The 15,045-nt window shown below is 37.2% G+C and overlaps 5 protein-coding genes across 9 annotated transcripts in view; 4 read left to right on the forward strand and 1 right to left on the reverse strand.

Moving 5' to 3' along the window:
* Positions 1 to 879, forward strand: part of LOC104763758 (INO80 complex subunit D-like) — a 2,956-nt gene extending 2,077 nt beyond the window's left edge. The window contains exons 3-4 of one of the 3 annotated variants that reach the window (XR_763689.2): positions 170 to 318; positions 563 to 879. Coding sequence is in view for 2 of the 3 variants with exons in the window: in XM_010487146.2 (XP_010485448.1) it covers positions 170 to 268 (99 nt within the window). In the remaining variant the exon portion in view is untranslated. Of the gene's footprint in view, positions 1 to 169; positions 523 to 562 lie in introns of those variants that run through there. The other 2 variants (XM_010487146.2, XM_010487138.2) reach the window with 2 other exon arrangements.
* Positions 961 to 2,739, reverse strand: LOC104763778. 3 transcript variants are annotated; one of them, XR_763691.2, is made up of 5 exons: positions 2,103 to 2,738; positions 1,814 to 2,002; positions 1,562 to 1,607; positions 1,367 to 1,435; positions 961 to 1,251 (listed from the first exon to the last, which is right to left on the reverse strand). XR_763691.2 is itself a non-coding variant. In XM_010487166.2 (2 exons), the coding sequence occupies exons 1-2, from the start codon at positions 2,605 to 2,607 to the stop codon at positions 1,923 to 1,925; spliced, it is 585 nt and encodes a 194-aa protein (XP_010485468.1). In that variant the 5' UTR covers positions 2,608 to 2,739; the 3' UTR covers positions 1,681 to 1,922. The 3 variants fall into 3 exon arrangements, 1 of the variants encoding a protein (XP_010485468.1); XR_763692.2 differs by having other exon boundaries at positions 961 to 1,288; XM_010487166.2 differs by lacking the exons at positions 961 to 1,251; positions 1,367 to 1,435; positions 1,562 to 1,607 and having other exon boundaries at positions 1,681 to 2,002; positions 2,103 to 2,739.
* Positions 4,826 to 7,815, forward strand: LOC104763793 (probable E3 ubiquitin-protein ligase ARI12). Its single transcript, XM_010487179.1, has 14 exons — positions 4,826 to 5,133; positions 5,228 to 5,327; positions 5,408 to 5,501; positions 5,596 to 5,792; positions 5,908 to 6,012; positions 6,093 to 6,142; positions 6,245 to 6,352; positions 6,441 to 6,510; positions 6,609 to 6,692; positions 6,782 to 6,826; positions 6,933 to 7,004; positions 7,093 to 7,192; positions 7,284 to 7,410; positions 7,525 to 7,815. Exons 1-14 carry the CDS (start codon positions 4,874 to 4,876, stop codon positions 7,586 to 7,588), a joined length of 1,476 nt encoding a protein of 491 aa, XP_010485481.1. The 5' UTR covers positions 4,826 to 4,873; the 3' UTR covers positions 7,589 to 7,815.
* Positions 8,711 to 13,242, forward strand: LOC104763802 (probable E3 ubiquitin-protein ligase ARI5). Its single transcript, XM_010487186.2, has 15 exons — positions 8,711 to 9,130; positions 9,287 to 9,411; positions 9,656 to 9,761; positions 9,852 to 9,942; positions 10,215 to 10,387; positions 10,564 to 10,668; positions 10,755 to 10,843; positions 11,010 to 11,117; positions 11,274 to 11,364; positions 11,475 to 11,564; positions 11,649 to 11,696; positions 11,967 to 12,038; positions 12,116 to 12,209; positions 12,298 to 12,424; positions 12,683 to 13,242. Exons 1-15 carry the CDS (start codon positions 8,957 to 8,959, stop codon positions 12,864 to 12,866), a joined length of 1,677 nt encoding a protein of 558 aa, XP_010485488.1. The 5' UTR covers positions 8,711 to 8,956; the 3' UTR covers positions 12,867 to 13,242.
* The window catches only part of LOC104763812, a 2,435-nt gene continuing 1,226 nt past the window's right edge, over positions 13,837 to 15,045 (forward strand). The window contains exon 1 of the mRNA XM_010487197.2: positions 13,837 to 14,997. Within this exon, the coding sequence (XP_010485499.1) occupies positions 13,871 to 14,997 (1,127 nt within the window). The 5' untranslated portion in view covers positions 13,837 to 13,870. The remainder of the gene's footprint in view (positions 14,998 to 15,045) is intronic.

Consider the following 15,045-nt stretch of genomic DNA (forward strand, 5'->3'; position numbering starts at 1 on the left):
CAGAGCTCAGTCAAAAGCAATAACTTGTCCAAAACCAACACTTGCATCGACTGTTCCTGCCCTGTGTAACGTGCACTTCCAGAAAGCACAAAAGGATGTTGCTCGTGCTTTGAAGGATGCTGGTCATAATGTTTCTTCAGCAAGCAGGCCTCCCCCGAAACTCCATGACATAGTAGCCGCGTTTGTGCATCATATTCAAACAAAAAGAAAAGATCCACGAAAAGAGGCCAAATTGAAAAGCTTAGTGAAAGAAGAAATTACAAGCTAAAATCAAACAGACAGGAAGCTGTTTGTTTCCACGATTGTGCAAAAAGTAAGGTAAGATACCTGGCTTTCTATATGTGAAAAAAAAGACTGGTTTTCATTGGAATCTGCTTTATATTTCTTCTGGTTTTTGTCTATATTGTTTTGAAGAATTTGGATTAGCTAGACTTGAACCCAATATTTTTATTAAGCATTAAAGCAACCACGTTTATAATATATAAGTTTGTAATCTCTATTCAAGCAGTTTATGTACCTGCATACCATTTGACCGACCTTGCTCCTGCAATGACATTGACAGATTAACCTTTACAAGGTTACAATTTACAAGGAGCTTCAGTCAAGCGGGTAGCAACATTGACTCAGTGGTTTAGTTAAGCCATCTAGATAGAGGATATCTTTGGATATCATCAGGTGCCAGTATCTAGGTCTAAAGTAGAATTCACAAGTCCCAACAGTGTGTTCCTGTGACAAAATTGTTTCAGACATAGATATAGCAGTTGACACTCGATGTTTTTGAGCTACTGGTAGCCTTCATGGCTATGTGAAAAAACGATGTCCTTTGTGTGATTTCTGCTGCGACCTTTCGCTACAACTCAATCTAAATCGATTTGTCTTTGCAGTGTTCTCTGAGATTAAGAATTAATTTGTTGCAAAACCCCTTTGTGTCCGATTTTTGTGAGCAAGGCGTACTTGAAAGGATTTGTAATTGGGCAAGTATATAACACTTATAAAGTTATAAGTACATTTTAGACTAACTGGTACAATAATACTCCTACATGCCACGACTTTAATGTTCAGAATTTCATTAATTAGACGGCTATGTAATTCGAAAAGCTTAGTCCGCTCAAGACTCTTGATTGTTGAGTAGAAGTCCGTAACATTGTTAAATCTGCATAACATCTCCAATCAATCTTCTTATTTTTCCTCCCATTGGATTCTTCATAAATGTTTACGGAGCATCGCCAAATTAGCCAGAAGAGTGTAAAGCTTCAACACACATTCACAAAAATGGAACGAGTCAAGACTGTCAGAGGACAGCAGTAATGTCAGTGCCTTCATAAAGAGGCTTACAGATCTAGCTACCAAGTTAAGGCTAGTTTACCTCAGCAAGTAGAGGTCCACATAACAAGTTAGTGACAGCTCTCGTAAAAGACAAGTCTCATACATACCACTGCATGAGGACAACAAATCTAAGCTTTCATATATCTCACATATAATAAGCTTTACAAGAAGCTTCATGACGAGGATAATCATATTGCATCACACTCAGTTAATAGGCACAGTTAGATTTGGTTACCTCCGCAGAAACATGACCAGTCAAGTTAGGCGAAAGGCTCTCACTACTGCATAAGGAGAAGAATCCAGCAATTAAGAAGTCAGATGTTAGTTAAGCTGTAGACGATGGTGAGACCAGAATTAGAAAGAATTTGATACTTTTTATTCATGAATACCACTTTTATTTTCCGTTCATAAATCATTAGACTAAACATTAACATACATATGGAAATTAAAGTCAAAATCATTGTCGGTGTTGGGTTAAATTTCAGACCTTCGAATTCTGAGATCTCTCCTCCTTTAGCTAACAATGGCTGACAAAATATTGTCCAGGTAAGAACATCTTCATACCCCAAGAATTTTTCTGATTCGGATTCATTTCTTCAGCTGCACAATTGAACAGTACATGCAACTGCTTGTGCCCAGTATTTGAGCCTTGCTTTCACATCATCCGGATTATCACCTAAAACCACAACAACAACAAAAATGAAAACCAAAATCAGACTTTGTTGTTTAACACTAAGCACTAAGCAACAAATCAAATCAAGGATGAGATACTATACCAGGGCTAGAGATCTTCCAATTGGCAATCGGAGCAGGGGAGGTGACCGGTGAAGGCGACGGAGAATCGTCGGCGGACGAATGATCCGGTGAGCGATGTTTATCGTCTAAGAACTTCTGGCTCATGGAGTAGCAAAGCTCTAAAGCAGGCAAAGTGTTGCAGAGCTCAGGGATCTCGTCGTAGCTGAAACCAAAACCTAGATCTAAACAACCTTTGAGATCTTCGAGATCGTCATCCGTCAAACTCTTGGATCTCGTCAGATCTTCTTTTTGATCATCGTCTGCGGAAACAGAAGAAGCACTACTAGTCTCGACGTAACCTTCGAGCAACACCTGGCTCTTCTTCCTCTCCAGCTTCTTCACACTACCTTCGCCGCAGACTCTCGATTTGCGGCTAGAGATCTCTAACCATGCTTCATTGATTCCAGATTCATCGGCGGAGGATTCGAAGGTGTTGTCAGAGTATAGCCATGGATATGATGATTTGCAGCGAACAGAAGAACCCATCACTCTCACTCTTCCTTCTTCTTCTCTCAGTTTTCTTATACAGTAGTATGTGTGAACGGGAGAAAAACGAAAGAGTCGATTTGTTTACTTATAATAGCCGAGGATGTATGATGATTGATGGTGATGAAATGATGATGATGATGGTGATGGTGATGGTGATGGGTGGCATCTTCTCGCGTGACTTAAATGGTCTTTTTAAAAATATGTGGGCGCTCGATAATTAAGATTGTAATTGTCAAATATGGCAATAATGAATATTGAAAATTAGTTAAACGTTAAAAATCTTGTAAAATATGATCCATTAAAAATGGCAATAATAAATAAGTTGAAAAATATGATCCATTAAAAATCTTGGTATTTTTTTAGGTGATGTTAATGTAAATCTGTTAATGATGATGTTAATGTGGAGATAAGAAGATATATACAAGCATAACTGTCATCATCTATTGTACAGTTAGAGTAGATGATAATAAGCTTTTTTTTTTTTTTTGTGGATGTGAGAAAACAGCACTGTCATTGTTACACACAGTTGGTGTTCTTGCTGCTGAGGGAGAACGAACGTGGCGAGTGAGGAGTGGAGAGATTGTAATTGGAAAGGGTGAAAACGGGCCAACGAACCCCGACGTTACGTTGTCGCTCGCTCCAATAATTTTTTAAGTGGGCGGAGAAATTTACAACGTCACAATCCAATTATTGTTGAGCTCTCTCCTCCTCTCTCAATTATTATTATATGGTCACCATGAAAGCCTTCGCCGATTGGATAGAAATTTGAAACGACCCATTTTTTTTCTACATTTAATTTCTCCTTTTCCATGCATATCTTATTATTAACAACTGAAATCATGTTTGTAATATATATCATTTGCAAATGAAGAACATTGCATTTTCTTCTCTCTTGTTTATGTTCAAAGCTCATCTTTATTAATCGTATATTTCATATCGGGTGATTTGGTATCAACCACACTATTCGTTTTAGGAATCACCAATAACCAATTTAAGGTTTTTTTTTCTTTCTTTCTTTCTAAAAAAGCGAATTATTGATTTTTGCACTCGTGGTGCGAGGCTGCGAACCACGGGAACACTCGTGGGAACCACATGATCTAACGCTTTCGGCTTTTTAGCCCTTTAGCCCCTAAAAAATTACACACGTCACTTTTACGACAACTAACAAATACTATACTATAAAATAAAATCATAAAAGACACAACACACGTTTGACAAAAAAAAAAAAAAAGACACAACACACTATTATAAACAAATACTAGTACTAAGATTATGAGTCTATGACTTACAAACAATAGATGGAGTTTATGTTATAATCAACATGGAGAGACCAGTAGCCCTTAGTCCGACGAACTACTACTACTCTATTTGATTTTTCTACCCCCATTTAGTCGTAGATTCCGTGATGCCTAATGGATGCTGATCTGTCAGTCCAACGACTCAGCTTGAGAGTTGAAATGTTGGGGTTGACGTCATACGAACTCAATTTGGTTTTAATTGAGGCTATATAGTTTCCTTGATCTTTCCTTCTCTTTTCTTTCATCCCCTCTTCGTATTCTCGCTGCAGGGAGACTCTTTTCTTAGAAGGAAATTAATGGAAAACTTACAATATTCCCAATTGCATACGTGGTCAAAATACTGTATATGTGTCTGACTTTTCCATGTTGACCCCAAAAATAAAAACTTTTCCAATATTTAGTAGTATATGGTTTTCTCACTTATTTTAAATCAAAATCCAAATTAGTCGTCTTAAAAATTATAAATATAGAATCTTTGTAGTTGTGATATAGTAATAAATAATAAAAGCGGTGGGAATTTCACATTGTCATCTCTAGTGATAATTGACATGGCCAATGTGACTATATTGTGTTTACTATGTTAAAGCGTATACGTTATGTGAAAAGAACAAATTTATGAAATAAATTAATTTCTATGTAGTTACATCTCTTATCACCGATCAGATCTCATATTGTTTGAAAACGTATCCAGTTGTCTTCGGTAATAAACTCTTCGTTTTAGGGAAGTAGAACAAGTGTGACTTCTCATTTGAATGTACTAACTAAAAAGACATCATCAGAATCTAACACACAGGGGATTAAAGAGATGGCTTGTCACAAAAGCAAAAGGGAAATTGCTAACACTTTTCTCACATCTATAATATATATATAAAAACGTCAAAGACATGGTCTTCTAATTAGTTGAATTTTATAAAAAGGTGAAAACGTCGTGAATACTTCTCTTCTCTCATTGTGTATTCTCTCGTATGGGTAAATATTCCGTGGTCAAAAGTCTGGGTGAGCTCGAAATCCGATCGGAGCCGGAAGCAGATGATTCGTACGTCGACGCAGCTTTAGAAGATGGTGGTCAGACGACCGAAGAAACATCATCAGTCCAACGTCGTTATGCAACTGTTCTGTCAGAGGAAGATATTCGAGAGCTTATGAAAATTGACATTCAGAGAGTTTCAGAGTTTACTTCCCTCTCCAAAGCTGAAGCCACACTTCTGCTTTCTCACTTGAGCTGGTAGATTTTTTTAACTGCGTCTCTATGATTTGTTTTGTCTTATTCTACAAGAAATCCTTTTCTTGATCTCTCTGTTTTTTTTTAATCTACTTAGGGATGTTAATGATATTTGTGAAAAATGGTTTGCTGATGCCAAAAAAATTAGAGAAACCGTCGGCTTATTGGAACTTGATCCACCTTCTGATGACGATGAAGTAATTATTATAATCTTTGAATTCAAATGTTTCTATTAAGTTGTACTTAGTTAACTCAAGATCCCTTAATGTTGGTATAGTTTGTTTTCGGAGTCTGTGGCCATTCACCACCCCCACATGAGAACTTTGCATCGGCCTCTTGTGGCCATCGTATATGCACTCTCTGCTGGACAAGTATGCATAAATAATTACCTCGTTCAAATCAAATTATTGTTCTTGATTTCTAATCGACCACCTGATTTATATCGATATGACATGTAACTTATAGGTCATATCAACGAAATCATCAATGAATATCTACCTTCTGAATGGAATCTTAGGCTGAAATGTCCTGTTCCTGTTGGTCTCCACGCTTCTTGTACTGCTTCTATTGGTCAAGATATGATTGAGAGATTTGCTTCCGAGAAAGACAAGTCCAAGTACAATCAACAGCTCCTTAGATCTTATGTTGACAACAACAAAACGGTAATAAAAAAAAAGGCATTAAGAAAACAACCTTAGATAGATAATAGAGATCACTATGAACTATGCATGTGTTTCTTATAAGGTTTCATTTATCTTTTCTCTTTTTGGTATTTAGATGAAATGGCATTTTATCCGGGGGTCTAGTTATGCGATTGATTTTGGTCCTGATTCTGCAAATTCCAGTGTCTCCTGTCTCCGTTTGCTTAGATTCTGCTGGAATGTGAGTCTTTTTCATTAACCTTTGATCAGTTTGGTTTTAATATCAAGTTTCTATTACTGTATACTGACTCTTAGCTTCAGTGCAAGGAGGACGCTCACAGTCCTCTGGACTGTACAACTGCTGCAAATTGGTTAGCAATACACGTTTCTGATGATAATTAAAAAAAAAACCGAAGATAGGTCTATTTCACATTTCTGAAATGGTTTAGTCTTGTTTGGATTTATGATTTTAGGGTACAAGAAATTACGGTGCCTTGTCCCAAGTGTCAGCTACGGATCCAAAAAAATCAAGATAATTCTCTGAAGATGAAATGCTTGCCTTGTAACTATGAGTTCTATTGGTAATAATACACTTATTCTTCTATTAATCCGTGTCTTGTGGTTAATTATTGTGATGATACTATTAAACTGAAATTGCTCTGCATGAAGGTACTGCCCTGTCGACTGGATTGAACATGGGGAAGACGATTTATATATTTGTGACTTCTATGCTGTCTCGGTACTCTATCTAATATTGAAGAGAGCTAGTCATGGTTTTGTGTGATAACCAATATAGTTCTTATTGATCTTTTATATACCATTTCTGATGTTTTGTAGAGTGATCGAATTGGGGAAATGGCAGAATCTGCTGCAGATAGTAGATACAAAGATTGCTATGAAAATTGGAAGAGTAATGAATCGGTATATATGCATTTATTTATCAACTTCAAATCCATTATTCACTTATCAAAAATATGCATTGATTTCTTTTGAGTTGGTTTTTTGGGCAGTTGATGGTAAAAGCAGAAGCAAACTTGAAGAATCTAGACACTCTTGTAAGAGACTAAAGAGAGTTCTATGCTGTCTAATTATTGTTCTGTTTTAGTCTCTGTAGATTAAAGTTGAATCAAGTGTTTCTTTTTTAAAATCCTTTTTTTGCAGATTGAGAATCTAAGTAACACACAGTTACCAACCAAACCGCAGCTTAAGTTCATCCTAGAAGCCGGGCTTCAGGTTAGCAAAAGTAACTCTAGTGCGAGAAACCTATGTATAATATTGTTTTGGTCTCCGACATAACTTTGGTGATGCATACATGATACAGATCATAGAATGTACAAGGTTCCTCAAATGGACTTATGTTTATGGATATTACCTTGGAGAGGATGAGGTCGGGAAGCAAAACTTACTGAATCAAATGCAAGGTCTGTAATTTCGGCCGTGTGCATATATGCATACTGATCAGTTTGAAACTGATGCATTATAAGAAAACTAATAATTTTCTTTGTCTCTCAGTTGATGTAAAGTCTCTTGTGGGCAAGCTCGATGACTGTGTAAAGACTGACCTACTGTCGTTACTTGACGCGGAGGGACCATCAGAGAGTTTCCATCTCTTCCGCATCAAGTTAACTCAACTAACTAGGTTTTACTCAATTTCTCTGCCCTCGTTGTGTTTTTTTTTTCTTGTATTTTAAGCAAGATCCAACAGTTAATTGAAACCTAAAACTCAGTTCACTGTTTTTTTGCTTCGTAACAGCACAGCGCGAGCACACTGCGAGAATCTAGTAGGAGTCATAGAGAATGGCTTGGCTAGTGAATAGTGTTGTCTCTGCTTCAGAAAGGACGCTATTTGTTCGGGACATATTCATGACGATTTTCTTGATTTCCAGTTTATTTACTACACATATAATTGTCTCTTTTTCTTAAAGAGATTGTTGTTTTCGTATATCAACTTGCTTGTACATGCATATTTCTAATGTTTAAAATAACTATTGTAAAAAAAAGTTTGAATTCACTGAATATAATAAAAATATTCGGTGAGTCAAAAGGTACACCATTTTATCATTGAAAGATTAACTAAGGTTTGACTAACGCTGAAACTGGTTCGGCAATGTCAACACAAAGTTGAGGGTTTATTTTTCTAGCAAAACAAGTAAGATAAATTAGCCAAAAAGAGTTTGGAGATCTTGGGAATGAAACTGGCCATTGACAAATTTGAGAATGAGATTAGAGATAATTAACCTGCAATAAGTTTATCAATCTCAAGTTTGTCAATGGCCAGTTTGTATAGACACATGGACATAGAAGTTTTTGATAGTTACATCCAACTTCTTCTATGTAAGGAGGGAGGGACCAACACACCCTTTGATGCACAGCTCAAAGCCGACCACAGATCCTGGCCTCAATTGCAACCCATATTAAATACTCAAACTCATAAAAAGTTTTCATTTTACTAGTCAAATAACTTTAGCTGATTTCTACACGAACGCAATTACGGTTCAGTTTTGGCTTCATGGATACCTCTACGATTTCAATCTTGATTGCTGTTTTGATGAAGAGATCAGGGCCATCAGGCTAAAAAGTTTCGTTTTCACAAGTTGTTTGACAACAATTGACGTTATGATAACGTTTATTAATGAATAATGACCTTTCATATTAGCTTAAAACAACATTGAATTTCTCCTAGATTTTATACTCAACTTGTAATGATTTTTTTCTTTACATTACTATAATGACTTCACAAAAGAAAATGTCAATGTTGTCAAAAGAAGAAAAAAAAGGGACAATTTTCTTTTTGTAAAGAATCAATTTCGTAAGTACAATTATAGACTTTTAATTTTGATAAAAACAGAAAAAAAATTACTAATAGAAATTTAACCTTTATTTTTTTTTGTAGTTGTTGGGTTACTAAAAAGGCAAAGTAAAAAAAAAACAAAACAACTAAAGCCAATAGTGGTACAAGTCCCATATAATCTCATCCTTTAGAGTCTCTCGATTTCTGAATCGCAAACCCCAGCGAAGCGATCCAGAATCGAGCTCGACCAATTTCTCGATCAGACTCTCTTCCCTTGCTGCGATTCTCTCTCTCTTCCTATAAAGCAGCAACCTTTTTTAGTTTTTTGGAAGAAACCCCAAACCCTACTTTTTAATCCAGCGAGAAAGAGAGGGGTTTGAGAGCGGCTGATCATATGGATTCCGAAGACGATATGCTCGATGCCTACGATATGTATTCTGGTGATGATGATGATTATAACAGCGGCGGTACCGATGATGACAACAACGATAGTGATGTTGATAATTACAACGGCCTCGTTGAAGAAACCGTCGATGATTCCGCCATCATCGCCTCGCTTCGCTCTCAGGTGGCTTCCACTTCTTCCTTACTTGTCTTTTTGTTTAGGAGGATTGGTTTGGTCTATGGCTCTTTTGTTTATTTGATTGTTAAAGTTTGGATTTTTTTTTTTCACTTGTGCTCTTATTTTACTGTGACCATTGACTGTAATGACGTATGCTTGCAGATAAATTATGCTGTTCTCAAGGAAGAAGATATTCGCAGACAACAGAAGGATGTTATTGGACAAGTTTCTCTGGTCCTTTCTTTAAGCTATGTCGAAGCGAGTATTTTGCTTCTTCATTATCACTGGTATATTCCCTTGACACATACTGTGTGCTTTTGTTTTTAGTTCTTGCTGTTTCCTGTGTGTTTTTTTGATTAATATACGATATTGTTTATCTTCGAATTGTTTCAAAACGACCTCTCTTTCATTGAGATTCTTTTGATCTGCTTTATTAAATGGACTATATAGGTTCTTTGTGAACATATATAGATCTCCAAACTAGTGTGCTTTCTCTAGTTTCCTAATGCTCTGAGCAATGTGTCATTTTAGGGTTGTTAGTAAAGTTCATGATGAATGGTTTGCGGATGAGGAGAGAGTTCGGAGAACTGTTGGCATATTAGAGGGACCTGTTGTTCCAACACCTCGTAGCAGAGAAGTAATTTCTTCAATTTTCAACTCATAATTGTTTTCTTGTAATTATCGCTTGGTAAATCATGTTTCACTGACGCATTGATTGGATGTTTAGCTTACATGTGGAATATGCTTTGACTCCTACCCTCTTGAGGAAATTGTATCTGTTTCTTGTGGTCATCCTTTCTGCGCTACATGTTGGACGGGTACGTTTATCTTTATGTTGTTTTTTTTATCCCTTGTCTAAAGATGCTTACATCTCTAGCATCTTTGGAAACAGGGACTGTTGAATTTTTTTTTTTTTTGGATTTATCTAAGTTTATATCTAGTTAGCATTTCGGTGACATTGTTTCAAATACATTTTCCTATGAATTTAGTTTCTGCCATGCCTGGATTGCGTGGATTTAACTTGTATATACTGTTTTTTTTTCTGCTAAAACATCTCTTTTCTGATACATTCCGTTTTGCACTTTTATAGGTTATATAAGCACAACCATCAATGATGGGCCAGGATGTTTGATGCTAAAATGTCCGGACCCTTCTTGTCCTGCTGCTATTGGTCAAGATATGATCGATAAATTGGCCTCTAAGGAAGACAAGGAGAAGTATTGTAGATACTTTCTTAGATCTTTTGTTGAAGACAACAGAGAGGTAAGGCTTCCGAGATAACATATATCAAACTGCATATCTTCACGTGAGCAGGAACTACTTGATGCTCTTGCGAGTTCTTTCTATCTGTCTATGAAGTACTTTGTCATCTATATTTGTGTGTATGATATGGCGCTTGTCTCGTTTTAATGTTGCTCCTATTTTCTCTTCTGCTTCAGATGAAGTGGTGTCCTGCCCCAGGATGTGAGCATGCAATTGAATTTGCTGCCGGGTCTGGAAGTTATGATGTTCTGTGCTTGTGTTCCAATAGCTTTTGCTGGAATGTAAGTACTTGGAGTCAAAGCCTTCTTAATGTTCTTTCTTTTGCTTGTATAGTCATTTTGGAATTGTGATAAATCTGAAATTCCAGTGTGCTGAAGAGGCTCACCGTCCTGTGGATTGTGAGACAGTTGCAAAATGGATACTAAAGAACAGCGCTGAATCTGAAAATATGAATTGGTATATGCTCCTTTTGTTCATCTTCATGCTCCCTCATCTTCTGGTTATTATTACCATATATCTCGCTGAAGAAATATATTTGAAAACTTCTGTAGCTATGACATTTTTCATGCAATTTTTAATTCATTTTACTACTTGCTAATCTTATTTTGCCTCGTCATCCCAGGATACTTGCCAATTCGAAGCCTTGTCCAAGGTGTAAGCGGCCAATTGAAAAGAATCATGGCTGTATGCACATGACATGCACACCGCCTTGTAAACATGAGTTTTGTTGGTAATGCTTTGTCCCCATCTCTGAAGGCGTCTTAGTTTGGTTGTTACACTTTCTCTGCAATGTTGGACTGCAAGCTTGTTACTGTCATCTTAGGATTTAATCTTGTGATAAAAATGAAAGAGGTGCTAATGAGTATATCTTTATTTGAATCTTTAGGCTTTGCCTTAACACATGGACAGAGCACGGGGAAAGAACTGGTGGTTTTTATGCCTGCAACCGGTATGAGGCGGCTAAGCAAGAAGGATTGGTAAGACCTCGTACTTATTTGATCATCTGTGGTGGGTTTTTGTGCACTCATTTGAGCTGATGGTTGTCAATATTGTTTTGTTGATGTCTATTAAAATTTTCCTGTTTTAGTATGATGAGGCTGAGAAGAGGCGAGAAATGGCAAAAAATTCGCTAGAGAGGTACACTCATTACTATGAACGCTGGGCAAGCAATCAACTGGTATGCTCAATTTCTATTTGATTTCTTATGTCATTTGTGTCTTTTCCATCATATATATATTTACTTTTTTGAGTGATTTGGCAGTCGAGGAAAAAAGCTATGGGGGATCTGCAGAAAATGCAATCAGAGAAGGTAAGAATTACGAATCTTATTTTCAGTTTTATACTTTTATCTACCGAATGATAGTTAGTTCTTCTCTGGAGTGGAGAATGATGTGAGCTAGTAGCTATTCCCATTGCTTTTATTTGCAACACCAAATTGTATCCAAACTAATTAGAGACTTCATTGTTGTTACTTTGTGTGTCTTGATTTGCATCTCTGGTGCTTATGTAGAAGTTTGAGCGTAATGTTTTTGGCAGTTTCTCACATGCTAATGTCAAACTTTTCTCATCTTTCTGCTAGCTTGGGAAGCTTAGTGACATACAGTGCACACCAGAATCTCAGCTCAAGTTTATTCCAGAGGCGTGGCTCCAGGTTAACAGCTACAGAGAAATAAGATTTGTGTACAACATCTCTCTGAATGTTCTCTCATATAGTTTATACTTTTGCAGATCATTGAATGCAGACGGGTACTGAAATGGACGTATGCGTATGGATACTATCTATCAGATAATAGTAAGCGGCCATTTTTTGAGTATTTGCAAGGTCAGAACTCTCATCTGTAGATTTTCTGTAACAGTAAGTTGTGTCAGTGAACCTTTGAAGTTGAAGTTTCTCTTGTTGATCTGATCAGGGGAGGCTGAGTCAGGTTTGGAGAGGCTCCACCAATGCGTAGAGAAGGAATTAGAGACGTTTCAAAATGCAGAGGGCCCTACAAATGAATTCAATCATTTCCGGACAAAATTAACTGGTCTAACCAGGTGATGGTCTTGTTTACATCTATCCGGCTGTGTAGTACAGAACAAGAGAAGACATAAGCTTTTCAGACAGATCAATATAGAATCCGTGTGGACTTTAAAATGAGTCTATATAGTCGTAAGGTTTTGCTATATTCAGATCGGTTGTTGCATCTATAGTCAGACTCTGTTGTAGACATGTAGGTTTAGCTGATTTAGTTGAGACTTTGAACAACCATATGGAATGCTAACCCCAATGGCTTCTTCTATCTGTATAAACAGCATAACAAAAACTTACTTCGAGAATCTGGTGAAAGCTCTGGAGAATGGGCTTGCTGATGTGGATTCGCAAGCTGCTAGCAGCAAATCAACAAACTCTAAATCTTCTAGCAAGACAAAAGGCGGTGGAAAAGGTAAAGGAAGCTCCAAAAATGGCGGGTCCAGCAGAAACCCAGATGACAACTGAGATCTCCAAAAAAGGCGGTGTGATGCCACCTCGCAAAGGTCGAGATTTTCTTGGAAGATAAAGAAAATACTTTTGTTCAGCAAATTGGAGAAAGGTTTGGGGTTTACAATACTTTTGAGTAGACTCCTCTTGAGTTTGAAGGCTGTTGAGGGACAAGCACGCACAAGTGAACTGTCTCTCTCTCAATTAAGGGTTCATGATAGATTTTACTTGCCCTCAATATTGTATAGTATAAAAGAACTTTGCACATTGTTACTTTGGCTTTCGCCTTTTGCCCTGCTAGTGCAATGACTGCAAACCAAACTGAAGTCTCTTGTCTGAAAACATTATCGAGGTGAACAGCAAATGGTACCTCCTTTGTGTTGTTACTTGTTAATCCTTCTCACCTACTATGATATTTACATTAATTGCCAGTAATATTGAGTCCAGAACAGCTCAAAAAAGTTAAAAATCAGTTAAATTTTTTGGGGCATTGAGTAAATCTTTACAGACTACAATAGTAATTATTTGTGAACACTGAGATCAAGGTGAGTTTAATAATGGAATGTTATCTGGGTCACAGTAGTAATACAGTCGTATGGTCAATACATACAATACATACATTGTTATAAGAAAGCGACATTTGGCTCTTGTACAAAATGCTGGCATGTCAGCCTGACATTGGTCAACGCACCCACTGCAAAGGTCAAAGAGAACCTTCTGTGCTACTTAAAAGTTTTATATTGTTGCCTTCGTAAGAACGCGCGAAACACATATCTTCTCTATCTAACGCAATAGTCAACTATTTGTTTTGATTTTCTCTGAAGCTTATTTGTGTTGACTCCTTCAAATTCTCCAAGAAGTTAGTGGTTTGTGTGTCATTATCTATACATCTACGTTTTTTTTTTTATAATTGAATGCGACATGTACTCCTCAACCTATAATTTCAATGCTTGTTACTTGAAACATCTTGTTTGTTTTGTTTTTTTGAGGCTAAGTTTTACAGAAAGTGATTGGGCACTTCAATGGCTTTCACAATTGAAAAAGATGGATCTAAGGGATTTGTGAAGAGAGTGGCTTCATCTTTCTCCATGAGGAAGAAGAAGAATGCAACAGGTGAACCGAAGTTGCTTCCAAGATCGAAATCAACAGGTTCTACAAACTTTGAGTCCATGAGGCCACCTGCAACGAAGAAGACTTCAGATGTCACAAACAAAACAAGGATCAAACCATCAGGTGGTGTAACACCACAACTAAGAAGGGAAAAGATTGATGATCGTGGTGGTGGGACGAATAAGAAGTTTGGAAAATGGAGAAGCTTTGATGATAGTGATTCAGTTTGGTTATCTTCAGATTGTGGATCTCCTACTTCTCTTCTTGAGGAACGGAGATTATCTGTTTCATTCCGTTTCTCGGTTGATGAGAGTGTAGTCTCTTGGTTATCAAACCTTGCCAAATCTTCCCTTTCTCTGAATCATCAAGAAGTAAGTTCCACTAAAGACCGTCCCAGGATCCCAAGGAACACTAAAGGCAATGCAGAGAACGTTCAGAAGAAAGATTCATCTAGTTCTGCTCCAAATCTCACCGTTCTTTTTGATTCTTCTACTCATAGTTCACATGGAAAGAAAGTTAGCTTTTCACCATCTTCAGGTACAAATATTGATTCAGGGAATTCTTCTCCTGCTCTGACAATCTCCTCTGATTTGCCATCTGGTCCGAAGGATCAGACAGCAACTTCTTTGGCTCATGAGGAAAGTTTGGATGAGAAAAGTGCAGAGAGTGTGGATTCTAAGCACAGTAGTAATGTTGATGAGCCGCTTTTCTGGCCATATGAACAGAGATTTGACTGGAGACCTGAGGATATCTTGAAGCATTTCTCAATGTCACCTCGGAGAAAGAAGTTATTGAATGCCAAAGTTTCAGCTGCAGGTAGCTCTCCGAGATCCATGAGAGCACAACTTCTCCAAGCAAGAAAACTAGATCTTAAAGATGGTAGTAAGAGAAAGCTTGTGTTCAGTGGACCTATAACCAACGCATCCAAGATTCCAGAACTCAAAAGAAGTACCAGCAATAGCAGCAACAAGAAAAATGACAGCATCAAGAAGGAGCCAATCAGGAACTGCGTGAAGAGGAACAAAAGTTTGCCATCAAGGTTGAGAAAATCGAGCAAAACATGTTCAAAGGTTGTACCTATTGAAGT

This window comes from Camelina sativa, chromosome 3, assembly GCF_000633955.1.
Source record: "Camelina sativa cultivar DH55 chromosome 3, Cs, whole genome shotgun sequence".
Lineage (NCBI taxonomy): Eukaryota > Viridiplantae > Streptophyta > Magnoliopsida > Brassicales > Brassicaceae > Camelina > Camelina sativa.